The sequence below is a fragment of the Osmerus mordax genome, chromosome 6 (assembly GCF_038355195.1).
Source record: "Osmerus mordax isolate fOsmMor3 chromosome 6, fOsmMor3.pri, whole genome shotgun sequence".
Taxonomy (NCBI): domain Eukaryota; kingdom Metazoa; phylum Chordata; class Actinopteri; order Osmeriformes; family Osmeridae; genus Osmerus; species Osmerus mordax.
In genome coordinates, this window is record NC_090055.1 from 8,494,024 (window position 1) to 8,519,630 (window position 25,607).

The 25,607-nt window shown below is 53.4% G+C and overlaps 3 protein-coding genes across 3 annotated transcripts; 1 reads left to right on the forward strand and 2 right to left on the reverse strand.

Annotated features, from left to right (window-relative positions):
• Positions 1–1,109: 1,109 nt before the first annotated feature.
• klhl32 (kelch-like family member 32) lies at positions 1,110–13,858 on the forward strand. The gene is made up of 11 exons (XM_067238623.1): positions 1,110–1,179; positions 4,510–4,613; positions 4,825–5,032; positions 7,512–7,619; positions 7,965–8,063; positions 8,696–8,902; positions 10,672–11,419; positions 11,499–11,557; positions 12,330–12,522; positions 12,700–12,794; positions 12,885–13,858. The coding sequence occupies exons 2-11, from the start codon at positions 4,591–4,593 to the stop codon at positions 13,044–13,046; spliced, it is 1,902 nt and encodes a 633-aa protein (XP_067094724.1). The 5' UTR covers positions 1,110–1,179; positions 4,510–4,590; the 3' UTR covers positions 13,047–13,858.
• On the reverse strand, positions 1,918–3,689 carry LOC136944739 (tubulin alpha chain-like). The gene is made up of 4 exons (XM_067238624.1): positions 3,661–3,689; positions 3,314–3,536; positions 3,059–3,207; positions 1,918–2,966 (listed from the first exon to the last, which is right to left on the reverse strand). Exons 1-4 carry the CDS (start codon positions 3,661–3,663, stop codon positions 1,992–1,994), a joined length of 1,350 nt encoding a protein of 449 aa, XP_067094725.1. The 5' UTR covers positions 3,664–3,689; the 3' UTR covers positions 1,918–1,991.
• Positions 13,859–14,455: 597 nt separating the features above from the next.
• Positions 14,456–25,475, reverse strand: mms22l (MMS22-like, DNA repair protein). The gene is made up of 24 exons (XM_067238583.1): positions 25,300–25,475; positions 25,080–25,205; positions 24,676–24,728; positions 24,396–24,483; positions 24,031–24,226; positions 23,734–23,827; positions 23,397–23,521; positions 23,201–23,314; positions 22,856–23,032; positions 22,615–22,677; positions 22,378–22,497; positions 21,581–21,807; positions 19,604–20,110; positions 18,164–18,327; positions 17,769–17,919; positions 17,439–17,578; positions 17,193–17,335; positions 16,937–17,093; positions 16,702–16,847; positions 15,821–16,032; positions 15,208–15,374; positions 15,025–15,118; positions 14,769–14,936; positions 14,456–14,669 (listed from the first exon to the last, which is right to left on the reverse strand). Exons 1-24 carry the CDS (start codon positions 25,473–25,475, stop codon positions 14,594–14,596), a joined length of 3,684 nt encoding a protein of 1,227 aa, XP_067094684.1. The 3' UTR covers positions 14,456–14,593.
• Positions 25,476–25,607: the final 132 nt, after the last annotated feature.

A 25,607-nucleotide genomic window follows, 5' to 3' on the forward strand; every position in this document is an offset into this window, starting at 1 on the left:
ACCGGACGCCTATTTTTTTTTTTGTCCTGTACTCTGATCCTCAACCTGTCTGGGATACTTGACGCTGCAACTAATCTAGACATGTCCTACAAGAGTGAACATTGTTGCATTATGAAACTTGACCTCAGCACAGTGAGGAGAGGCACGGCCCGGGCCCTCCCAGATACTCAACACCGCATAGACTGTCTTCTGATAAGCAATCCTGCGATAAATCTGTTACATTGTAGAACCTAATTCTAATTGGCACGTGACGCCGCTGCGCACATCGATCTGTTTATCAAAGTGGTCTGACTAAAACAACCCTCTTGCGCTAAATATCGCTCGAATCATTTTCTGCGTTTGAGCATTGATTTTGTCAAAATAGTCTTTCCCTACTCGATTATCGATAGCCATGTTGTAAAAAGTAATCGAGTCAGCTAAAGTTAATTAAGTCACGCGCGTAAAACGTCGCACGTTTGGGTATCTGGTCCTATCTTATCAAGCAGCATGATTTTTTTTTTTTCTTCGACCTTTTTTATATGCGAAGTATGCATACTTAAATGTTTTGGCTATATCAAGTCACCATGCAATCACACAACATAGCTGCCGTTAACGGAGTTTGCGCACATGGCACTCCATGTAGCCTACTGTCTAGCGTTCCAGGCGTGCTGCCAGGTCGACTCACCCATTATGACTGCATGGACGTAAATATACCGGCCACTGGTGGAATAAAATGCTTTCTCTTTACCTTGTTTTCCATGATTTTTTTTCTGAAACATTAGTTTGGGTTACATAATTATGGATGTTAACGAAGGGCGGCGGAATGTGACAGCCCATATCCTACACAAGCATTCAAACATATTGCATTTGAGAATCTATGGCTATAGTTTTAGAATAAAGCATAATGTGTCTTCTCTGCAGGGTAATTCTCAAACAATATTGTACCATCACTTTCTTGCTTATAGAATTTTGCAACGCTCAAATGTTTCACTAGAGGGCAACCACATACATTTGATGCGAGGGAAGAGGCGGGGTTAGAATTAGGTTCTACAATGTAACAGATAAGTGTCCGCGACAGCTGGCCTTCTGTTATTCCACCCAGTTGTTGTCAACATACACATTACCGAACTCAGATGTCGAAACACATTGTTTTCCAAATGAAGCTTCCAGTTGGACTTGGTCACAGCGTATGCATATGAGGTGCGTATAGCTTTAACATTCAATAACATCATTTTATTTAGAATATGGGGAGACGGATAAACTCCAGAGAGATGTCAAGTTGTGGTAGGCTTACTGCTACCGTTTTTGTTTATTGGATAGGTATCCCATTACCGACGATCTGGCTATAGGCTACGACAGCGTTTCGTTAAAATAGGTTGTGTTAGCCTACATCCCATGCTCGTTTTGGGCTGAGGCGCGGTCTTGTTGCTAGGAGACGTTTGACAGCTCCCTCGCAGATTTGTGAGATCGTAAACGTGCGTAGCCTGCAATACACACAATTCGGGGGCTTATCGCCCATCACCAAACGCATTGAACAAGTAAAGGCAATACATCCGTCTAGTTTGCAGGCCCAATCAGTCATATTTACAGGTCTCGGAAGTAGGCTGTTTACGCTGCTGTGTGTCAGTAGATAGCCTGCGACCAGGCGGGTTCAAGGTCACTCCGAATTATTTCGCGCAGGATTGCTCATCAGCAGACAGTCTATGCGGTGTTGAGTATCTGGGAGCGCCAGTGCTTATCCTCATTGTGCTGAGGTCAAGTTTCATAATACAACAATGTTCACTCTTGTAGGACATGGTCTCGATTAGTTTCAGTGTCACGTATCCCAGGCAGGTTGAGGATCAGAGTACAGGACAAAATGGGAAATAAGTGTGCGGTTTTACGTTCCAATGTCAGGAAACGCTTATGTACACCTGAGCCAAAACCAACAAGACGATGTAAATGCTTAGTATAATTTAATACAAAATCCATTTAATACTGTAACAGGTTACAGTACATAGGACTACAGGGATTCAATATTCATCTTCCTCCTCACAGCCATCTCCAGAGTCTGCCCCCACCTCCTCATAGTCCTTCTCCAGGGCAGCCATGTCCTCCCTGGCCTCAGAGAACTCGCCCTCCTCCATGCCCTCACCTACGTACCAGTGCACGAACGCACGCTTGGCGTACATCAGGTCAAACTTGTGGTCTAGTCGGCTCCAGGCTTCAGAGATAGCCGTGGTGTTGCTCAGCATGCACACGGCCCTCTGCACCTTGGCCAGGTCCCCTCCAGGAACCACGGTGGGGGGCTGGTAGTTGATACCCACCTTGAAGCCCGTGGGACACCAGTCCACAAACTGGATGGAGCGCCTCGTCTTGATGGCAGCGATGGCGGCGTTGACGTCCTTGGGGACAACGTCTCCACGGTAGAGCAGGCAGCAGGCCATGTACTTGCCACGCCTGGGGTCACACTTCACCATCTGGTTGGCCGGCTCGAAACAAGCGTTGGTGATCTCGGATACGGAGAGCTGCTCGTGGTAGGCCTTCTCGGCTGAGATGATGGGGGCGTAGGTCACCAGGGGGAAGTGGATGCGGGGGTAGGGCACCAGGTTGGTCTGGAACTCGGTCAGGTCCACGTTGAGGGCGCCGTCAAAACGCAGGGAGGCAGTTATGGAGGACACGATCTGGGCAATCAGGCGGTTGAGGTTGGTGTAGGAGGGACGCTCCACCCCCACGTTGCGCTTGCAGATGTCAAAGATGGCCTCATTGTCCACCATGAAGGAGCAGTCCGAGTGCTCCAGGGTGGTGTGGGTGGTCAGGATGGAGTTGTAGGGCTCCACTACAGCTGTGGACACCTGGGGGGCAGGGTAAACCGAGAACTCCAGCTTGGACTTCTTCCCGTAGTCCACAGACAGACGCTCCATCAGCAGGGAGGTGAAACCAGACCCGGTCCCCCCGCCAAAGCTGTGAAAGATGAGGAAGCCCTGCAGTCCGGTGCACTGGTCCGCCTGTGTGGACCAAACACGGATTATCAATTCATAAAAGTTCAGTCATTTGGAGGACATGTACTTGAAACTCAACATCCATCTGCGATTCTCACCATTTTACGCATCCTGTCAATGACGGATTCCACAATCTCCTTCCCGATGGTGTAGTGCCCGCGGGCATAGTTGTTAGCTGCATCCTCCTTGCCACTGATCAGTTGCTCAGGGTGGTACAACTGACCATAGGGACCACTTCGTACTTCATCTAATAAGAAATACCAGGAAACAATTAACAGAAGAGGAAATGGCTTTCGGAGATTAATCAAGGAAACTTGGCCTCTGGCACCCCCATAGCAGCGTTCCAGACTCACCCACGACCGACGGCTCCAGATCAATAAAGATGGCTCTGGGGACGTACTTCCCGGTACCGGTTTCAGTGAAGAAAGTACCGAAGGACGTGTCGGCCAGGGAGGCAGCGTTGGATGCATGCACCGTTCCATCTGGCAGGAAGCCATGCTCCAAACAGTACAGCTCCCAGCAGGAGTTGCCCATCTGGACGCCCGCTTGTCCGATGTGAACAGAAATGCACTCCCTCTGTCAGTGGATCAAAGACAGAATGGTTTTTTTCAAAATACATGTAAGGGGTTAAAGTCGAAACTTTTGAGTTGTTAAATTCTCTGGTGAGAGCAATTCAGACAACTTAACATCATTTACTTACCATTGTTACAACTATTAGACACACCTGAACAACCTCAACCCTGAAAATCATAAGCAGTTACCCCTTAAATAGCCCTCCTTACCTTAATACAGATAATCAGCCTAATAGAGTTCACCTGCTTTTCTAGTCACAGCAATCAAGTATGGTGGGTGTGACCTTCAACAACCTTGATTGAAAAACGTCATACGTCAACAGATCTAAAGTTATCATAGTACAAACCCTTTTAATTTAATGTTGAGAACAAGTCAATATGTTAGGTTTGAACGAGTATATTTTAACTGGTGAAAAGTGAAAACATGGGCCGAGTTTCTTTCTTGAAATGAATGTTGTGTTGATATAGGGGGTTAAAACTACAAAGCCTGTTGACCGTCAAATCAAACATGCATAGACTAACATACTGCAAATACTAATCCATTGCTGTACTTGAGGCCTGCTCTATCTGAAGTCAAATAGGATTGCCATTTATTGTTTTCTAATCATCTGCTCCTCTGCCCGAGACCATCTCCACGCTTTGAGTTCAGTTTTGAGCAGATCATGTGGTGGTGAAACCACCGGCAGTTTCAACATTGTGCACAACCGGGTCATGACCCGACCCCTGCCTCCTGCTAAGCGTGTCCGCTCACAAGCGTTTCAACTTGCAACAGTGGTTGATAAAGAGCATGCACATCAAGTATATTCCCCTCATGTAAACACTCCTTTAATCTGAGAAACGCTACATTTTACACACAGGTAGCAAGTCAAATCCAGCCTGCAGATTAGTGTTAATTAGGCTAAGCTTCATTACAGCGGGACTGTGTGACATTGAGCAATGGGAGAAAGGGGCTGACCTGCTAATGGTTGTTTCTGCAGGCTCGCTGACATCACTGGAGAGGACACTGCAGCCCCCAGGACCTCTGGTACACCACACCTCCCCCCCTCTCCCCCTGGAGCATGCCTTCTGAACCTGCACACAGGTAGACATGTCTTACACACACACATGCAGATTCACACACACACCATCATGGAACATTGACTTTTAGAGTGGAACTTTAATGAGTACCTCTCTACAGACTGACAGGCATGCAGGCAACACACACATACGTACACACACCCACACACACACACACACACACACACACACTCACAGCTCGGAGTTTGATCCCCAGCTGTGTTGTTCTGTGCCAGCGGCTTGTCAGGACAGGGGCTGTGCCAGCAGTCTGGTGTGGTGCCGGGTACCAGAATGTGCCAGTCAAAGTGCCACCAGGACGCCGTTCTCTCTGCACTCAACCAGCAGCGGAAGGACGGCTTGCTCTGTGATGTCACGCTGGTTGCCGGGCAACAGAAGTTCCACGCCCACAAAGCGGTCTTGGCAGCTTGCAGCGATTACTTCAGGGTGAGTGTGGGTCACCAGGGGGTCATCAGAATTCGTGGTTGGGTGGGTGGGGGGGGGGGACAGTCCAGGGAAGAAAGACGCATTAAGGTTTAGTGTTGGTGACATACAGGACATTGGCAGGGGGAGGCTTCCAGAAACAACATGACCTGTCTGGCTTGGCCTGGTTCTGTCTGGCCTGGTCCTGTCTGGCCTGGTCCTGTCTGGTCTGGTTCCGTCTGGCCTGGTCCTGTCTGGCCTGGTTCTGTCTGGCCTGGGCCTGTCTGGTCTGGTCCTGTCTGGTCTGGTCCTGTCTGGTCTGGTCTGGTCCTGTCTGGTCTGGTCCTGACTAGCCTGGTCCTGTCTGGTCTGGTCCTGTCTGGTCTGGTCCTGTCTGGCCTGGTCCTGTCTGGCCTGGGCCTGTCTGGTCTGGTCCTGTCTGGCCTGGTTCTGTCTGGTCTGGTCCTGTCTGGCCTGGTCCTGTCTGGTCTGGTCCGTTCTGGCCTGGTCCTGTCTGGTCTGGTCCTGTCTGGTCTGGTCCTGTCTGGCCTGGTCCTGTCTGGTCTGGTCCGTTCTGGCCTGGTCCTGTCTGGTCTGGTCCTGTCTGGCCTGGTCCTGTCTGGCCTGGTTCTGTCTGGCCTGGTTCTGTCTGGCCTGGTCCTGTCTGGTCTGGTCCGTTCTGGCCTGGTCCTGTCTGGTCTGGTCCTGTCTGGCCTGGTCCGTTCTGGCCTGGTCCTGTCTGGCCTGGTTCTGTCTGGCCTGGTCCTGTCTGGCCTGGGCCTGTCTGGCCTGGTTCTGTCTGGCCTGGTCCTGTCTGGCCTGGTCCGTTCTGGCCTGGGCCTGTCTGGCCTGGTTCTGTCTGGCCTGGTTCTGTCTGGCCTGGTCCTGTCTGGTCTGGTCCGTTCTGGCCTGGTCCTGTCTGGTCTGGTCCTGTCTGGCCTGGTCCGTTCTGGCCTGGTCCTGTCTGGCCTGGGCCTGTCTGGCCTGGTCCTGTCTGGCCTGGGCCTGTCTGGCCTGGGCCTGTCTGGTCTGGTCCGTTCTGGCCTGGGCCTGTCTGGCCTGGTTCTGTCTGGCCTGGTTCTGTCTGGTCTGGTCCTGTCTGGCCTGGTCCGTTCTGGCCTGAGCCATTGCACAGATGAGATGATGTGATTTAGGGAAACCAAGTAGATTAGGAAAGTGAATTTAATCCCTCTTGAAAGGGAATGGAGATTAAACCCCAAATTGTGGGATTATTAATTCTGGGTATTTATTTCTCTCTTTTGCTCTGCAGGGTGGAAGCGAGTGTGGGCGTCTCTTGTTCTTCCTCTCTGTGCTCTCGCTCCTTGTGTCTCGTCTTTCATGTCAGAGTGTTTGAATCTGAGGGATGAGAACACTGCTAATCTCTTTGGTTTCTTTTGTCTTATCAGATCAGTCAGCTGCCGCATGGCTCATCTCTCTGTGCTGTTATCATATTCTTTGGCTTTGTTTTAACTCGTTTGTTCATTCAGTTGATAAGGCTTCTCAAAAGAAAAAGGGAACAATTTGTCAGTCTGAATAGCATTTTTGGGTATACTTCCTTTCTCTTTCTATTTCTCTTTCTCTTTCCCTCTTTCTCTTCCTCTCTCTCTCTCTCTCTCTCTCTCTGTCATACACACATCAGAAATGATGTACTGTAGCAGACACAGGAGATTGCGGGAAGCTGTCCAGGCTTGTTTACCTGTCTGTTCCCTGTCACCTGTCTCCTCCAATCCCATCACTCTGCCTGGGCCCCTTCGGGAGGCATGGCAGCCAATCACGCCAGAGCAGCTTCTGTCTCTGAGGGAGCGTTGGATGTGACAGACCAGGCGGTCAAACATACAGTAGTATATCTGTACAACCACCAACCGTAACTCTTATCTCCTCTTCTCTCCTGTCCTCTCAACTCTCAAGGTCAGGAGAAGCCTAAGCGGCGTGGGACTAAGAGTGGAAGTCCTCTCTAGCTCCCTTTGGACGTGCTCGCTCACACACACACACACACACACACACACACGCACACACACACACACACACACACGCCCACACGCACACATACACACCCAACCCCAGGTTCTGCCACTGGCCTGTGCTCAGTCAAGCAGAGGAAGTTTAATTAAAACAGCTCAGCCATGCTGAGAAACACAGCCTTTATCTAACAGAGAGCAGATCTACTCTATCAGCACACAGCCCGGCAGTTCACCCCCTAAACAGAAACAGGAAGTACACACGGATCTGCCTTTGAATGTTCAAGTACCCACACCATGCTCCTAGCCTGGGTCTAGGTATAGGTTCAGGTCTAGGTCTGGATCTAGTTTGGCCTGGTCCTGGTCAGGTTTATCGCTTGTTCCTGGTTGTCTGATCAATGCCTTCCGTCCTCTCATGGTGTGACATCGATCAATATCTTTGATTAGAGAGAATCCCGCTGGAAACCCAGCAGGACTTCTAGGACAGTCTGGGGCTTTCATCTCTAATGGAGTGTGTGTGTGTGTGCGTGTTTGTGTGTCTTCAGGCCATGTTCAGTCTGTGCATGGTGGAGAGCGGTGCTGGTGAGGTGACCTTGCAAGGTGTAACCAGCCTGGGACTCAAACATGCTCTCGACTTCGCCTACACTGGACAGGTGTGAACCGCAGGACAGCAACACAACACACCTAGCTAGCTATCTAGAACATAGCATGCTAACTATGACACAGCTAGCTATCTAGAACACAGCTCGCTAGCAATAATACACGTAGCTAACTTTAACAGAGCTTGCTAACTACAACACATCTAGCGAGCTAGAACACAGTTAACTATAGCACAATCAGCTAAACAAAAACCCCGCTATCAACAATCCACCCTCCCACACATATGATTAAGCCAGAGTTACGTAACCTGAGGTAGCACTCGTGTATGGTCAGGAGCCACGTGGTATGTTTACTTTGAGGTGGAGCAGGAAGTGGTCTCACTAGAGTCCTCTCCCCAGATCATGCTGGAGCCGGGGCTGGTCCAGGACGTCCTGTCAGCCGGGAGTCACCTGCAGCTGCTGGAGCTGCTCAGTCTGTGCTCGCACTACCTTATCCAGGTACACACACACACACACACACGTACGCACACACACACACATGCATATACAGTACACACACGCATATATAGTACACACGCATACACACACACCCACACGCACACACACATGCATGTCTGCAGGTGTACATGTACACACACAGTCCCCATCACCGTTATCCCCGGCCCCGGACCTGCAGGAGAAGCAGTCCACTGACATCACCGTCATGAACCATGTTCTTCTGTGCCATCTGCTGGCGGGCTGGTAGGCGGGTAGGTGGACTTGGACTGCATGCCTGGTGCTGGGGAAACATTGAGCCAGTAGATGGCAGTCTTCCTCCATTGTCCATCTCTCATGATTGTGTCCACCCTCTCATCCTCTCTGTGTGTGTATTATTCTCTGCTTTCCTCCTCCTCATCAAGTCTAATTGAAGTGAACAAGAAATCGTGACAGGATACTAACTGTACGTTTGTGTGCCCGTATGCTTTGTGTATTTCTGGGTTTGTGTGTGTGTGTGTGTAATGTGTATCGGTGTCTGCCTGTGTGTGTGGTTGTGTATTCCTGTGTGTATATCCTCATTCGTGTGTATATTTCTGTGTGTATTCCTACTTGTGTGCCTGTGTGTATTTCTGTGTGTGTGTGTGTGTCCACAGGAGCTAAGCAGCAGTAACTACCTGGACCTGTACCGGCTGGCTGACTTGTTCCACCTGCCGGCGGTGGCGGAGGCGGTGGTGGACTTCCTGGTGGAGCATCTGAGGGAGCAGCAGGAGGAGGAGGTGCAGCTCCTCCCACTCCGCCTCCTCAGGGAGGTGCTGCAGAGCGACCGGCTCACCTCCCTCACCGAAGAGGAGATCTGGAAGGTACCTCGGCACCTCCTCGTCACACACAGACACACACACACACACACACACTGATACACACACACACAGACTCTTGTTAAACGTGTCCTTGTTGATGGCGCCAGCTCCAGTGTTGGAACAGCAAGGCGCGTGTGTGTGTTTTTGTATGTATGAAGAGTAGGTGTAGTGTGGGGGTAGAGGAGGGTGTGGGGGTGGGAAAGGGCATGGGGGGGGAGTGTGGCTCAGGCGCGTTTTGACTGTTCATTTGCACCAATCAGACCTCCCTCCTCTCCCCCTGCCAACCCCCCGTCTCTGATTAGTCGAGCGGCGTCCCCATCAGAGCTCCAATCCCCAGCTGTCACTCCGGACGCCGGCTGATTGAAAACAATCAGGCCTCTGATGGCACAATTACCCTGACCCCTTAGCCCGCGCCCGCACCATCATCACACGCTGATTAGGCTGCCTAGGCCTCCTTCACTGAGCCTAGAAGGTTAATTTGGGAGTCAGACGGAAGCGAGCCCGTCGTCCTCAGCCCGCGAAACGTGCGAGCGACAAATCCCCCGGACGATATGGTCTGGCTGTCAATCATCGTCAGCCGAACTGCTCCCAGAGTGTCACACACTGGAAATCACATTTCTTGGTCGTTCTTGTGTGTGTGTGTTTTTTCTTCTTTCTTTCTTTCTTTCTTTCTTTTTCTGCCTCACCACCTCTCTTTCTCTTTCCCTTTCCCTTTCTCTGTCACTCCACCTCTCTCTCCGTCTCTCTCTCTCCGTCTCTCTCTCTCTCCCTCCATCTCTTCTCTCTCTCGAGTTGATGTGTTTTTTGCCACGTGGAAGTAGTGTGATCCGGCGTGACCTTCAAAATCAGATGGTGTAGCACGCACGCACACACACACACACACACACACACACACACACACACACACCTCCTTATGCAAACACACATCTGCCTTAAACAAACACACTTTCCCTTACACATACAGACAAAGCTACAGGGAGAGCGAGAGACACACAGAGATAGAGAGAAAAGGAGGAGGAGGAGAGGAAAAGGTGGAGAAGTAGAAAAGAAGCCCATGATCAGATAATAATATGCATAAATTATGCATATGTGTCCTATAATTGCGTGTGTTCTAAATTGTGCTTTGTTATTGTCATGACTGTGATATCATAATATGTGTGTGCGTGAAATTGTAATTGCTAGTGTGTGTGTGTGTGTGTGTGTGTAGCTGTGTGTCAGTGGAGCCAGCAGAGTGGAGCTGTGCTCATTAGGCCAATCTAGCGGTGGTGTAATAGCCTCCCTGTGTCTATCCTGATTGTGCTAAGAGGCTCCTGTTCTCCCTAAGGGGAGTATCGGTGACCAGCCTGCATGTCGCCCACTCTCACTCTCCACCACTACAACTAAACAACCTCCCGTTCAATTACACTCTCTGCAGCCCACCATGCTCACACTCTGAATATACTGTTGTGTGTGTGTGTGTGTGTACACTGGCTCACTTGTCTTGATCTCGCCATGCTGTTGTGTAGGTGTTCAGAATACTAATCAGTGTGACTCCGCTCGCCTCCTCTCTGCTCCTCTGCCCATCCGCGCCCCCACCCCCTCCCCCTCCCCTCCCTTCTCTCCTCATTACACTCCCCCACAACTTTCCTCCTGTTATCTCACCCCATCTCCTCCCCCCTCTCTTATCCTCTCCTCTTTTATCCTCTCCACGCCATTCCTCTCTCCTCTCCCCCTCCCCACTCCATTTCTCTCTCTTCTCCTCTCTTCCCCCCCCCCCCCCCCCCCCCCTCTAGTTGGTGGTCCGGTGGTTGGAGCGGGACTGTCGGTACCAGCACAGCGAGGACCTCCTCCAGCACGTGCGCTTCGGACTGTTGGCCCCGCCCACCCTGCAGCAGCTCTCCTGCTGCCCCCTGGTGCGCTCCTGCCCCTCTGTCGCCGCCCTGGTGGAGGAGGCCCTGGACTACCACCACACCCCCTTCTCCCAGCCCCTCCAGCAGAGCGCCCGCACCCGCCCACGCCGCCAGGCCCTCAGGCTCTACCTGGCCGGGGGCAGGAAGCGCGAGACGACCCGGGTACGAGAGCTGCGCTACTTCAACTCGGCCAATCGCAAGCTGGTGGGCGGGGCCTCAGACTGGGGCGACCTGATGGGCGGGGCTTCGAACTGGAGCGAGGTGGCGGCCATGACGACGGGGCGGAGCCACCACTGCGTGGCGGTCATGGGGGACTTCCTGTTTGTGGCGGGCGGGGAGGTGGAGCACACCACAAACAGGACGTGCGCCGTGAGGACGGCGTGCCGCTACGACCCCCGGGTCAACCGGTGGACGGACATCGCCCCCATGAAGGCGTGCCGGGAGCACTTCCTGCTGGGCGTGCTGGGCAGCTTCCTGTACGCGGTGGGCGGAAGGAACGAGCTGCGGCAGGTGCTGCCCTCCGTGGAGCGCTACTGCCCCCGCAGGAACCGCTGGAACTACGTCCAGCCGTTCGACCGCTCGCTGTCCTGCCACGCTGGCTGTGTGGCAGACGGACTGCTCTGGGTCTCAGGTAGACACACAACCACACACACACACACACACAACCACACACACAGTGTACGGGTGTGTAACATTTCTGTGTATTCCAGGCGGAGTCACCAACACAGCTCAGTACCAAAACCGACTGATGGTGTTTGACCCAGAACAGGTAACTATGGAAATGCATGATAATACGAACCTGGAATAATTAATGCTGTCACCGGTGAGCCGCCAACCACCTGTGAAACGGGGATGCGTGTAGCTGTGTGTGTAATAGGAGAGAGAGGGAGGGATGGATGGAGAAGGGAAGAGGGGGTGGAGGAGGGAGAGAGATGGAGGGGAGGGCAGGAGAATCTCATTTGAATTCATCATGGATCTCTATTCAACTCTTGCACCTCCATTAACCATACCCCCCCCACCTCACACACACACACACACACACATACTCAACAGATGGTCACCAGTAAACACCCCCGCACGCACACACACACACACATCAACTCCAGTGCACACTCACATTCACTAGCTCACAGGCACTCTTTGCTCTCACCAAATGAGCAACGACACACTGAGGATAGTGTGTTACGGTGGGCGTGCGTGTGTGTGTGTGTTTAGAGCGTGTCATTAGAGCAGGAGGAAACACACCTCCCACCCTGCTGGTACATTAACTCACTCTCTCACCCTCTCTCCTTTGTGTCCTCATCCTGCTCTCTCCTTCACTCTGCTCTCTCCTTCACTCTGCTCTCTCCTTCATCCTCTCTCCTTCACTCTACTCTCTCCTTCATCCTCCTCTCTCCTTCACTCTACTCTCTCCTTCATCCTACTCTCTCCTTCACTCTGCTCTCTCCTTCATCCTCCTCTCTCCTTCACTCTACTCCCTCTCTCCCATGAAACCCGTACTATCCTTCGTCCTTCTCCCCCCCCCCCCACACACACACCAGAACAAGTGGCTGTCCCGGAGCCCCATGCTCCAGCGCCGTGTGTACCATGTGATGGCGGCGGTGCGGCGCCACCTGTACGTGCTGGGCGGGAACGACCTGGACTACAACAACGACCGCGTCCTGGTGAAGCACATCGACGCCTACCACCTGGACACCGACCAATGGACGCGCTGCTCCTTCAACCTGCTCACCGGTGAGCGCCGAGGATACCCCAATACACACAGCAGTAACGCACGTACACACACACACAGGTAGACCTAACTTCGTCTCAGCTTCTACCTCAGCTGGGCATAGAGGATGGCCCTGTATCACACTCACACACACACACACACACATATACCTCAACCTAACCCTGTACTGCCTCCCTCAGGTCAGAATGAGGCGGGAGTGGCGGTCCATGACCACAGGATCTATGTAGTAGGAGGTTACTCCATCTGGACCAACGAACCTCTGGCTTGTATCCAGGTAAGATGACTGACTGACTCGACACTAACCAGCTGGGAGTTTGTAAGCTCTATGTTCCGCTATCGTCACGCTCCACTTGCTGTGTTGTAGGTGCTGGATGTGAGCTCAGAGGGAGAGGAAGAAGTCTTCTATGGACCCACTCTGCCATTTGCATCCAATGGCATCGCTGCTTGCTTCCTGCCCACCCCCTCTCTGACCTGTCCGAACCTCCCCAGCCTTCAGGAGACGTCCCATTGGATAGGAGCTGTCTGATCAATCACAGCACCCCAGGATTGGGGTGTCTGACCAATCACATGACTGTCCAGAAACGGTCTGACCAACCACGGGACAGGACTGGGTATGTCTGACCAATCCGTACCACGTGATGGGAGCTTTTTGATCAAATACAGGAAAGGATATTAGCTGTCTAACCAATCACAAAACAGGATGTGAGCTATTGGACCAATCACAGCGCAGGATAGGAGAGTGACCAGAATACTTTCCCCAGACATACAGGTCGGCTCCTGTCCATCTGTTTTCAATGCATTATAGGACTGTATACTCTACTCTCTATCTGTGGTATATTTAACAGGGCTATAAGCACTCCATCTACACAACGATGGCCCAGTTTCCCAGACATGGGTTAAGCCTAGTCCTAAAGTAAGAGCAAAATTCATCTCCATCTCCAAGATCTCCATTGAAAAAGTATATAGTCTAGGACAAGATTTAATCCATGTTTTGGAAACTGGGCATAAATGTTTACCAGGGCTATAGGTACTGTATATACACAGCTACTACATATTTATCAGGGCTACAGATCCTGTATTTAAGGTGCACTAGAGGTTGCCTCCGTGTGTGCTTCTTCAGGATTTAAGGAAGACTTGGATGATTTAAGATCGTTCTTTTGACGACCATGTTCAGTTAAGGGGTTCAGAGCTTCAAGAGATTCTCAGCTGAACAGACATGTTCACCAGCCTGCCCGCACACTGCATAGGTCAACCGAAGCTCTGTTCATTAAACTGCTGACCAATCAGAGGCACTTCCTGGACAGAGGAGGAACGCGACCCGCTCTGTTCTCGTAATAAAGAGGATCTGTTTGAATCAGCGCGTGTTCTTCACTTCTTCACTGTCTCATCCAGAGAGCAAAACAGGAGTGTGATATAGGAGAATGCAGATAGAAAAATGCTGGGGTGAGGAGAGAGGTGGGGGTAGGAAGGAGAGACAGAGGATGGAGACAGGGGTGTAACTGTAGGACAGAGGAGGGAGACAGGGGTGTAACTGTAGGACAGAGGAGGGAGACAGGGGTGTAACTGTAGGACAGAGGAGGGAGACAGGGGTGTAACTGTAGGACAGAGGAGGGAGACAGGGGTGTAACTGTAGGACAGAGGAGGGAGACAGGGGTGTAACTGTAGGACAGAGGAGGGAGACAGGGGTGTAACTGTAGGACAGAGGAGGGCAGTTTAGCAGTATGGGGGGGGGACTAGTGTGTGGAGTATATAGCTGTGACAGGAAGTAAGATCCTGATTGAGAGAGACAAGACGGGGCTGTCGTGAAGCCAGGCAGCGTGGACACTGCGGTCTCACACACTCACATTGACACTGCATGTCAAGTGGAAAGTTTACGGTTTCATCTTCATTTTAATAACAATCCACATCATTATCATGAATGTATGATAAACACGATCATACTGCATCTGTACAAATACAAATAAATTAATAGATAGAAGACATACATTCTGTCCAAAGCATATATATTCTGACTTCTATGTGTCAGCTGGGGGGTCAGGGGCGGGTCAGGGGTCATGTGATGCAGTCCAGGGGTCACTCCTCCTCCAGACTAATGGCCTCAGCTTGGCCTACATCTCCCAAAATGCTCAGCAGTTTCTTGTAGGCACTCCTGCAACCCAGAGAGTAAGAGAGATTAAGAAGGAGAGGAGAGGGAAAAGGGAGCGATAACTTCATCGTTCCATTGTGAGGAAGAGAACTGCTTCCTCACCTCAAGGCGCTGTTCCTGCCCAGGCCTCTCTTATGTTCCGTGTTCCTCAAGCTCAGAGACAGAACCGGCACTAGAACCTGCACCACTGGCAGGTCTAGAACCGCCACAGTCTCCAGAACACTGTAGACCTGCTTGTCGTACACACCCTCGTTCTCCTCTACAAACGACCTGCAGGATGGACACACACACACACGGATTAGGGATATGTATCGCTGCAGGTACTGGGTAGAGAGGTGATGTAGGTCTAGAGACTTACTTTAAGATAGTGGTGGTCTGGTCACATGGTCCATCTGTTGCGGCTCCACACCTCTCCACTAGCAGCTGCAGAGCCTCTGTAGCGATCCTCCTCACTGACACACACACACACACACACACACACCAGTCAGTTCAGATGCACACACAGTACGTCCTGTCTGTGTGTGTGTGTGTGCAGTCTCACCCTGTGGCTCGTTGACCAGCATCAGACAGCGCAGCACGGAGGGGAGGGGCACGGTGAGCAGGGCGGGGTCAGCATCCTTGTTCCGTCTCAGCAGCTCCAATAGGAAGGCCAGGACGGCGGCCAGGCGGGGAGGAGGGGCGTGGCCCTTGAACTGCAGGAAGTTGTCACTGCATTAAATGGGGAAGGTCAGAGTTAGCAGGTTGTGTGCTGGGTCAGTTATGATAGAAGACCTACACTCTTTACTGGTCTACCCACCAGAGACTTTCAAAACTAACAAACTACCAGCCTACCAAAGTGATCTACCAAACTACAAGAGAAAACAACCAGACAGACATACCAAACTACCAGACAGTCATACCAAACTACCAGACATTCATACCAAACTACCAGACAGGCATAGCAAACTGCCAGACAGGCATACAAACTACCAGACAGGCATACCAAACTACCAGACAGGCATACAAACTACCAGACAGGCATACCAAACTACCAGACAGGCATACCAAACTACCAGACAGGCATACAAACTACCAGACAGGCATATACCAAACTACCAGACAGGCATATACCAAACTACCAGACAGTCACACAAACTACCAGACAGTCTACCTACCAGAGGACCTGCAGGATGCTCTTCCTCAGTCCTGCCCCATGGGGGGTGGGCGTGGCCTCGCAGGCAGCCAGCAGCACCGGGTGATTGGCTATGACTCCAGCAGAGGGCGTGGCCGGGAGGAAGTGGTCCAAGTACTTGGAGATGACGCTGCGGAGCTGTTGCTTTAGCCCCGCCCCCTGAGACTGGGACATGCCGGCTGCCACGGACAGACCCTGGACAGAGGGACAGGTAGAGAGTCTGTTACATATCTGTATAGGGGAGGTTACCTGCTGGTAGAGGGGCAGTTACCCACAGGTAGAGGTGTAGTTACCCACAGGTAGAGGGGTAGTTACCCGTAGGTAGAGGGGCAGTTACCCGCAGGTAGAGTGGTAGTTACCCGTAGCTAGAGGGGCAGTTACCCGTAGCTAGAGGGGCAGTTACCCGCAGGTAGAGTGTTAGTTACCCGTAGCTAGAGGGGCAGTTACCCGCGGGTAGAGGGGTAGTTACCGTAGGTAGAGGGGAAGTTACCCACGAGTAGAGGGGTAGTTACCTGTAGGTAGAGGGGCAGTTACCCACAGGTAAAGGGGTGGTTACCTGTAGGTAGAGGGGCAGTTACCCACAGGTAGAGGGGTGGTTACCTGTAGGTAGAGGGGCAGTTACCCACAGGTAGAGGGGTGGTTACCTGTAGGTAGAGGGGCAGTTACCCACAGGTAAAGGGGTGGTTACCTGTAGGTAGAGGGGCAGTTACCCACAGGTAGAGGGGTGGTTACCTGTAGGTAGAGGGGCAGTTACCCACAGGTAGAGGGGTGGTTACCTGTAGGTAGAGGGGCAGTTACCCACAGGTAGAGGGGTGGTTACCTGTAGGTAGAGGGGCAGTTACCCACAGGTAGAGGGTTGGTTACCTGTAGGTAGAGGGGCAGGCTGTCTCGCAGGGCCTGCTCCAGGTGGGTCAGGGAATGGGGCAGCAGGAGGACCTCCACCAAGCGGAACAGCTGCTGCTGGGCCCTGGAGGAGGCCAGCAGGGGGCTCCAGTGCTTCACCACACAGCCTGCAACAGCACAAGGAACACATGAAGAAGTCAGATACCTCCGCCAGGCCTCCCACCCACCTCCAGCCCAGCACACCAGCTCCACCCACCTCCAACCCAGTAGGCCAGCTGCAGACCCTCAGGGTTCTTGTTGACCAGGTAGGGTTTGACATGCTTCAGAAAGTCTCCCAGGTAGTCCAGAGCCTTGGTAACCATGGCAGCGCGCTCCGACAGAACCTGGAGACCACCGTAGACCCGGCCCACGGCCTGGACCAGGGAGGGAGGAGAAAGGGAGAGAGGTATGCATGTCAGGTGACACTGCGTGTGCGTACATGCATGTTTATCCCCTCCCTGTGTCTGCTGTACCTTGATGAAGAGCTGCAGAGCTGGTCTGGGCTCCGGTCTGGAGGCTGCAGGCTGCAGCCCAGATCGCTGCAGTAGGGAGTCCACCTCAGGCAGCCGCAGAACCAGCCTGGTCAGCTCACCCAGCTGTTCCTCCAGAGCCCTGCCTGTCCGTATACACATCATACAAACCCCAAATCACTTTTTGAGTAGTGTGTGCGTGCGGGTGTGTGTGTGTGTGCAGCGTCGCTAGCGTGGGAGATTCTGTACCTGCACGGCTGTCGGACCTGTCTGGGTTCTTGTGAAGGTGCTGCTGGAGAAAGCACCGGAACCAGGCTCTCACACACAGAGCCTGGGCCGGACCGGAAGCAGAAGCACCGGAGCAGGAGCTCACCGCCGCCACCAGCTCACTGGGGACCAGAGGATGCGTCAGGCTCTTCTAACACACAGAGAGCCTGCAGCTGTTCACAGCAGCTCCATACCAATGTATACACAGGACACAAGGTCAATGAGACAGGAAGCTAGACCAGAGTAGTCGAGGTCAGACAGCAGGTGAGAGAGAGGCAGCGAGACCAGAGTAGTACATGTCAGAGTGAGTACCCGTCTTGCAGCAGGTGAGGGAGGTAACGAGTCACCAAGAGGGGGTGAAGCATGTCATCCCAGCCAAAGCAGTGCATGATGGACTGGACAGGGTTGGGCTGGAGGTCCTGGGGGGCGGAGCTCGGCAGGTCAAAGGCCAAGAGAGTGAATCCTGGGAAAATAGTCAACAACCATTTAATTCATTAACAACCATAAAAAGGACCTGTCAGGAATATTAATCTATCAAGCACTGCACAGTCAGTCGGTGAACAGTTGTTTTGCAAACCAAAAAGGTGTGATTAAGGTGATATATAGTATACTATAGTATTTCATAGTTGATCAAAGTATTCAGATCACAAATGCTGCGGATTGAACATGCAAATACAGGAGGCAGTGTGTGTGTGTGTGTGTGTGACCTGCGGCTGCGTCTGCCAGTGGGGCTGGGGGGGTCTGGGAGAGGCGCAGGCTTCGCAGGAAGGGGAAGAAGTGGGTCCACAGGGCTGCTGCCACCGCTAGGTGGCGCTCTCTCCCCACACTGGCCACCGAGGGGCCCGCCTGGACGCCACGCTGATGGACCCGCCTGTAGGACACACACACACACACACAAACACACACACACACACACGAGTGTTGAAGTCATTATTCAAGACCAGATCCCTCTCCTCCAAACCAGTCGTTTCTCTCCATCTGTACCTTCTCTCAAATCCTCCCTTTTCTTTTCACCCCTCCGTTCCCCTCCCCCCGTTCCTCTTCCCTGCTCTCTCTGGGGGGATTAGTGGTGTATTGGTGCGGCGTGGGGCAGAGGCTGAAACCGAGAATCCCCCCCCCCCACACACACACACACAAACACACACCCTCCCAGCGGCTGGCATTAGCCCAGATAAGCAGCTGAAGGAGCTGTAATCTCATTTAGACGAGAGATGATCCCTCTGTCCCTCCTTCACCCCGAAAGGGGGGGGGGGGGGGGGTATGGGTGGGCACTGGCACCTTCTCCAAGCCCGCCCCCCCCCCCCCCTCCCCCACAGCTTGTCTCCCTTTCACACACACACACACCTCGGCTGAGCCTTCCAGCAAGGTTGTATCTAATCCAGAGAGAGCTGAAACAATCGATTAGAGCCTGAATTCATTAGCCTCGTTACCACGGCGTTGCCACGGCGGCGTGGTCCTTTCACACACATCAAGGCTCATTGTACAAGACATCGTCAGAGTCCCCACTTAATCCCCTTTTGCTGTGCAGCGTGTGCACACACACACACACACAAAGACACAGCGGCAGACAGAGACACACGCACAAACAAGACGCACTCTGACACAGGCAGCATGACAGACACACACAAAGACACAGTGCACAAACACACACACACACACACACACACACAGAGAGAAGACAGACAGGTTATGTATCCTGGCGCCTCTACTGCCGCTGCCTGTCAGTCTCAAGACCCCTGTTTCACCTGTGGCCCTCTGACCCACGCTTGGTGTAACACACACCTGTGTCCTGCAGCTGAACCCTCCATGCCTGAGGGGCCCCTGGGGGCCGTAACTCTAGGCAGGCCTCTGCCAGCACCTGCTGGGGTGATCCGGGGGCCGCGGGGCTCCAGAGAAGGGCCCCCCCCCCCAGTCCCAGGGCCTCAGCAGAGGAGGAGCACAGCCCTGCCTTTGTCAGGTCCACTGGGCCCTGAGTGTTCTGGGACCTGGGGACTGGGGGGCTCTGGGGCAACTCAAAAGCAGACAGAGGCAGGGACGTGTGTGTGTGTGTGTGTATGTGTGTTTGATTGGGGACTTAAGTGCATACACTTAGCATAACCGAGTGTGTGTAAACACACACACACACACAGGTGTCTGTGCTTCCTCACCGGAGCTGGGACAGCACGATCTGCAGGAAGCCGAGGGCGGAGCCCAGCTCAGTCTGCCGGCAGGCGGGAAGCAGGAGGCCGAAGCCCTCGTTGAGCAGCCTCTCCTCCGATTGGCCGAGACCCCTGCTGGTCTCGAACACCTCGGCCACGCCCTCCAGGTAGGAGGCGAGCTGCGGCCAGAGCGCCAGGCGCCTGGACGGCTCCGTGGTGCGGAGGTAGAACTCCCGGGCCGACTTGGAGAAGGAGTCGGCCAGCCAGCAGGCCTGGGGCCCCACGTCCAGGCCCCGGTCCTGGAGCAGCAGCAGCAGGGCCAGCTGGCCCCTCCACACCAAGCCCCGCTGGGCCGGGGGGCCGTCGCAGGGCAGGAGACCCAGGAGCTCGCACGCGCGCCCCGCCACGTCCTCCGGCTCCGCCCGCAGGGCCACCACCAGGAAGAGGAGGAGGAAGTGGGCGAGCCCCGCCTCCGACAGCTCCTGCATCCGACGCTGGTGGAACTTGGAGTACACCCTGGAGGGAGGGGGGGAAGGAGAGAGAGGGGGAGAGACACAGAGAAAGAGGGAAAGAGAGAGAGACCCAGACAGACAGTGAGGGAAAGAGAGAGAGAAACAGACAGAGAGTGAGGGAAAGAGAGAGACACAGACAGAGAGTGAGGGAAAGAGAGAGAGACACAGACAGAGAGAGAGACCCAGACAGAGAGAGAGGGAAAGAGAGAGAGACACAGACAGAGAGAGACACAGACAGAGAGAGAGGGAAAGAGAGAGAGACAGACAGAGAGAGACACAGACAGAGAGAGAGGGGAAAGAGAGAGAGACACAGACAGAGAGACACAGACAGAGAGAGAGAGTGTGGGGGTGGAGGAGAGTTAACTCTATTACTGATGATAACATAGTGATTTGCTTGAGTGGTCCCAGCAGTGCATCATATGCGATTAGAGCCTAACTAATAAAAAGGCTTCAAATGACGTGCCGCTCGTATAGAATAGCAACGGGGAACGTAGGAAATGAATATACATGCGTTGCCCTGCTTCAGCAGGGAGCTCGCAGGGAAAGCCATCACAGTACAAATGCCCCAACCACTGTCAGAATATGGAACAGCTGTTTGGAATTTGAATGAGCCCCGGCCTAAGTAGTTGGAGGTGTGTTGTATATTTTATGACTGACGTGTTCAAAAGTTGAAGAAACATGCGTAGGAACAGATCGTGTGTGTGTTGAGAACATACACACACACACACCTGTCGGTCGGCTTGTTTGCGGGTCTGTTTATTTTGGGGGGTTTGTTTGTTTGTCTGTTTGTCCAAGACAGCTCGTTTCCGGGGGCAACCAGATGCTCCAGTCTCCCAGGGGAGGTGATCAGGCCGTTGCCATGGCGGTAGGCCACCCCCTAACTTGGTTCCTGGCAGCACCAAACCAGCTTTAGAAGACTAACGACACGAGCATTAGCCTTCACCACCGCGGGCTGGGGGGCGGGGCTGGGGGGCGGGGCTGGGGGGCGGGGCTGGGGGGCGGGGCTGGGCTGGGCAGCAGGTGTTGGTTATTAACATACAGCCTCAACACAGGCTCAAATCGCATACTTTGTCTTGTCCCTTTTAATACGTACTGCAGTTGCCCATATGAAGTACATACGGCTGCATGCAGTCTGCATACAGTTGGCACAAGCATCCGTCATAGCGCTGCACCTTGAACCCTGCTCACTCTGCTCACTCTACTCTTGCTCATTCATCCGTCACAGTTCGTAGTGGAAAATTGTTGGTTGGTGCAACATTTCTTAAGCTGTGCAGAAGATTGTGGGCTGCCAGAAAAAGCATGCTGGCTGGCATACTGCAAAAAGAGACCAGGCTTCCCTTCATCCCTCCACACCATATGTCCCTCCCCCATTCTCTTTTACACCCCCTCCCTCCCTCCCTCCCCACCTCAGCATCTCATATCCCTCACCCCCATCTCTCCTTCCGCCTCCCCCTCTACACCCCCCAGTCCTCACCTCCCCTTGATCTGCCTCCAGGGGGCGCTGTCCTGGGCCAGGTAGAGGGCCAGGATCCTGAGGAAGAGGAGGAAGGAGGAGGCGTGGCGGTAGAGCTGGGCGTGGCCTGCGGAGCGCAGGGGGGCGGGGCCGCAGCAGCTCCGGGCCTGCTCCAGCAGGGCCAGGGGGCTCCGCGACATGCTGCCCAAAGCGGACACCCCAAGCCAGGGCACGGAGAAGGAGCCTCCCTGGGGACACCACATGGGGGAGTATGGGAGTGAGGAATATGGAGAAGGTGGAGGGAAGGTTGAGGGGAGGTAGAGGGAAGGTAGAGGGGAGGTAGAGGGAAGGTAGAGGGAAGGTTGAGGGGAGGTAGAGGGGAGGTAGAGGGGAGGTAGAGGGGAGGTAGAGGGAAGGTTGAGGGGAGGTAGAGGGGAGGTAGAGGGGAGGTAGAGGGAAGGTAGAGGGGAGGTAGAGGGGAGGTAGAGGGGAGGTAGAGGGGAGGTAGAGGGGAGGTTGAGGGGAGGTAGAGGGGAGGTAGAGGGGAGGTAGAGGGAAGGTAGAGGGAAGGTTGAGGGGAGGTAGAGGGGAGGTAGAGGGGAGGTAGAGGGGAGGTAGAGGGGAGGTAGAGGGGAGGTAGAGGGAAGGTTAAGGGGAGGTAGAGGGGAGGTAGAGGGGAGGTAGAGGGGAGGTAGAGGGAAGGTAGAGGGGAGGTAGAGGGAAGGTTGAGGGGAGGTAGAGGGGAGGTAGAGGGAAGGTAGAGGGGAGGTAGAGGGAAGGTTGAGGGGAGGTAGAGGGGAGGTTGTGAAGCTGCTCACCAGGTGCCGGCTGTAGTACTCCCAGAGGATAGACACGGTGCTGGTGTTGGGGCCCCACATGAGACACACACTCAGACAGCAGTGCACATGCATCCTGACCTGCTCCTCCTGCAACCCTCCCTACACACACACACACACACACACACACAAAACAAAGACACACCGTTCAGTTTTGATAGCAAAACAAGTAGCCTGTTCCCCGAGCACGGTCTCAGGGCAGGGCAAGGCCGGCAGTACCTTGGGGTTACAGGAGGCCCTCAGCAGCTCTCCTACTAAGCTCCAGTTATCCTCCAGCTGTTTCTGTGAAGACAGGGTACGACTCACGTAAATACCAATTTGTACTACAAATGTTGTATACAAAATAGTCAACATACACTGTCACACACAACCTCCAATCCACCCCAGGGCCCCCCCAGACCTGTTGGGTGCCAGCAGGGTATGGTCCTGGGTGAGAGCCCCCCCCCCCCCTCCTCCTTACCTCAGTCTGGAGGCTGCCACTGCGGCTGTACTGGCCCAGCTCTGCCAGGTGGGTCACCAGCCACCAGCTGAAGCCCAGGGCATCCTTACAGGGTGGGAGGGGGGCACCCTGGCCAGACCCGGGTCGGGGCCCCCCCATCAGAGGACGCAGCAGGGTGTTCATGTAGCTCCAGAAAGACTAGGAGGAGGAGGAGGAGGGCAGACACATGCGGAGAAAAACACCCACTGCAATTACATGGACAGGTTCGACTCGGAAGATTGTCTGTCTGTCTGTCTGTCTGTGTGTGTGTGTGTGTGTGTGTGTGTGTGTGTGCGCGTGTATGTGTGTGTGTGAGAGAGAGCTCACCGGAGTGTGTAGCACCTTGCTCCTGTGCTCCAGCAGGTGTATAAGCTGGATCCACAGCTCCCTGCTGCAGGAGCACAGGTACGGCTGGCTGCTCTGGGCCTCGGTCGGACGCACCTGCAACACGCAGACTAGTCACACTAACTGCAAGGTGGCACAGAGTTGGACAGCCCCAGGTCAGAGGTCAGGGGGGAGTCACCTTGCAGTACTTGCTGATGGCCAGGCTGGTGAGGTCACACAGCAGGTTGGTGAGCTGCAGCTCCAGCAGGCTGACGTCGGTCACGTTCTCACCTGTTAGGTCCTGCTGCACGTACACCACCTGGCCTGCACACGCACATGCACTTTACATTTACCAGATGCTTTTATCCAAAGCGACTTCCACGAGAGAGCTTTACAAAAGTGCATAGGTCACTGATCATAACAACGAAATAGCCCCAACATTCCGAGCACATTGCGAACTTTAAAAAGGTGGCTCCCAGAACCCAGTGAGTGCCGGCCTATAGAGGGTGTGGAATGTCCTCGGGGGCGGGGCCTACCCTGCATCTTGTGGCCCAGCAGGTGCAGCAGCTCCAGCAGGGACCAGTGGAGGTCCAGGTGCATGTGGAGCAGGTGCCAGGTGGGCGGGAGCAGCTGAGGACACACACACACAGACCAATCACAGAGGCTGTGAGACATGACACAGACAGGCAGACCAATCAGAGGAAGGCAGAGGGATCAGACAATCAGAGAGCCTATGCAGGCCACATCCGACACAGAGAGACAGATCAGGGCCTACATTCACATGCCATCAACACCATTAAGTTCCATTGTGCCAAGGGGGAGGAGGACAGTACCTTGCCCATGTGTTGCATGGTGAAGGCAGCCTGCACGCTGGAGGGCAGGTCACTGAGGCGCCCCATGAGGAGAGAGAGCCCGAACAGCTCCTCCAGCAGAGCCGAGGGGAAGACGGCCTCCAGGGCCTCGTGGGGGTGGGGGGCAGCCTGCTCCGGCCCGGGGGGCGAGAGGTACCTGCGGGAGGGGCACAGCCGGCTGTCACACAGGACGGAAACGTGAGGATGGGGAAAGAGGAGTGCAACGGGAGGAGTCGGAGGCGAGTGAGGATGTGGAGGAGGAAGAGGAGGTTTAGGGAGGATCCTTACAGAGTTGTTGTGTGTGGGTGTGGACTGTATGTGGGCAGCAGCCAACCAGTTTCCCTCACCTGCAGAGGAAGACTTTGACATACTGAAGGAACTGCACACACTGGTGCCTCAGGTCCTCAGCCTCGTAGTGGAGTCCACTAGCCTGGCCTGAAACACAGGCCACGTCACAGCTACATTACTCAACCCGGCATCTAATTGCCAATTAGAATAATCTATTAACAGCCAATGACGTCAATTCTACTCAATAAACAACACAGGCAGCTTGAAGGTGTGAAGAAACATCAGCTTGTGTCTCGATTTCATGATATGCAGGAATGTGTGGAGTCAAAGATAGCTCACCAAAGTCATGAGAGCTGGATTGTACAAGGGTCTCCAGTTTGAACACCTTCTGTCTGTAAGATGACAATACAACAGTCACATGAGACATAGTTCACTGTGACCACATGATGCCCTTACCCAGCTTACAATTAAAAACATTTGTATAGACTATATCTTGCTTACATGCAGTTTATATGTTCTTTTTTTTGGCGAAGCCGGTTGTTGGCAGGGAAACTAATGGCTATGTGACTAGTAATGTTAAGTGTACTGTGCAGAGAAAGTGTGATCAAGTAGTAGAGAATAATAAGGTGATGAAAAGCTGATGACTATTTGAGATTAGTTTCAAATGTAAAGTGCGTTACAAATCTATTATTATTATGATTATTATTATTATGATGAGGTGAATACCTCGCCCTCGCCCTCACCTGAACAGGCCGAACAACAGTTGCGTGGATTCCACCAGAGCCGTCTCGGTCACCCAGAGAAAGCCGAACAGCTCCACGGTGTCTGATTCATAGTCAGCCGGGGCTGGGTCCAGTCTCAGGAGCAACCTGTAGCAGCAGAACCACAACAGTTGCGCTCGAACCAAAAAACAGACAGTTAAAGTTAAAACACACATTATTGAGGACTTTAAGTTTAGTCAACCTCTTCAGTGAACCTCTGCCGATGTAAGCGTCTGGTGAGACTAGCAGGGTGTTCTCCCGTCCCGGTTCGGAAAGGCAGCCGAAACAGGGTGGGCGAGCGGGAGCCAAACTGCACGCACTCTCCGCTGCGAACGGTGACAGCGGAGGAGTGAGGGACTGACTGAAGTCCTCGTCCATTTCGTTCACTGCAAAGAAAAACCCATTGCGACAAAATCTGTATTGTTGCACCCCGCTTTAGTGAACTGTCACATAGCCAGCAAGCATGCTAACTTAGGAAACTCTAAATTACTGCTGGCTAGTCAGGAACCA

Excerpts from the sequence above, each read along its gene's own strand:
- LOC136944739 (XM_067238624.1), bottom strand. Across the intron at positions 3,208-3,313 it reads TCTGGAGCCGTCGGTCGTGG|ATGAAGTACGAAGTGGTCCC; the intron begins GTGAGTCTGGAA and ends ATTTCTTATTAG. Across the intron at positions 2,967-3,058 it reads TTGACAGGATGCGTAAAATG|GCGGACCAGTGCACCGGACT; the intron begins GTGAGAATCGCA and ends TGGTCCACACAG.
- klhl32 (XM_067238623.1), top strand. The coding sequence starts at position 4,591 with ATGCCTTCTGAACCTGCACACAG. Across the intron at positions 4,614-4,824 it reads CCTTCTGAACCTGCACACAG|CGGCTTGTCAGGACAGGGGC; the intron begins GTAGACATGTCT and ends GTTCTGTGCCAG. Across the intron at positions 8,903-10,671 it reads CCGAAGAGGAGATCTGGAAG|TTGGTGGTCCGGTGGTTGGA; the intron begins GTACCTCGGCAC and ends CCCCCCCTCTAG.
- mms22l (XM_067238583.1), bottom strand. The coding sequence starts at position 25,475 with ATGGACGAGGACTTCAGTCAGTCCCTCACTCCTCCGCTGTCACCGTTC. Across the intron at positions 23,315-23,396 it reads CCATCAGCAAGTACTGCAAG|GTGCGTCCGACCGAGGCCCA; the intron begins GTGACTCCCCCC and ends TGCGTGTTGCAG. Across the intron at positions 23,033-23,200 it reads GCAAGGTGCTACACACTCCG|TCTTTCTGGAGCTACATGAA; the intron begins GTGAGCTCTCTC and ends TCCTCCTCCTAG.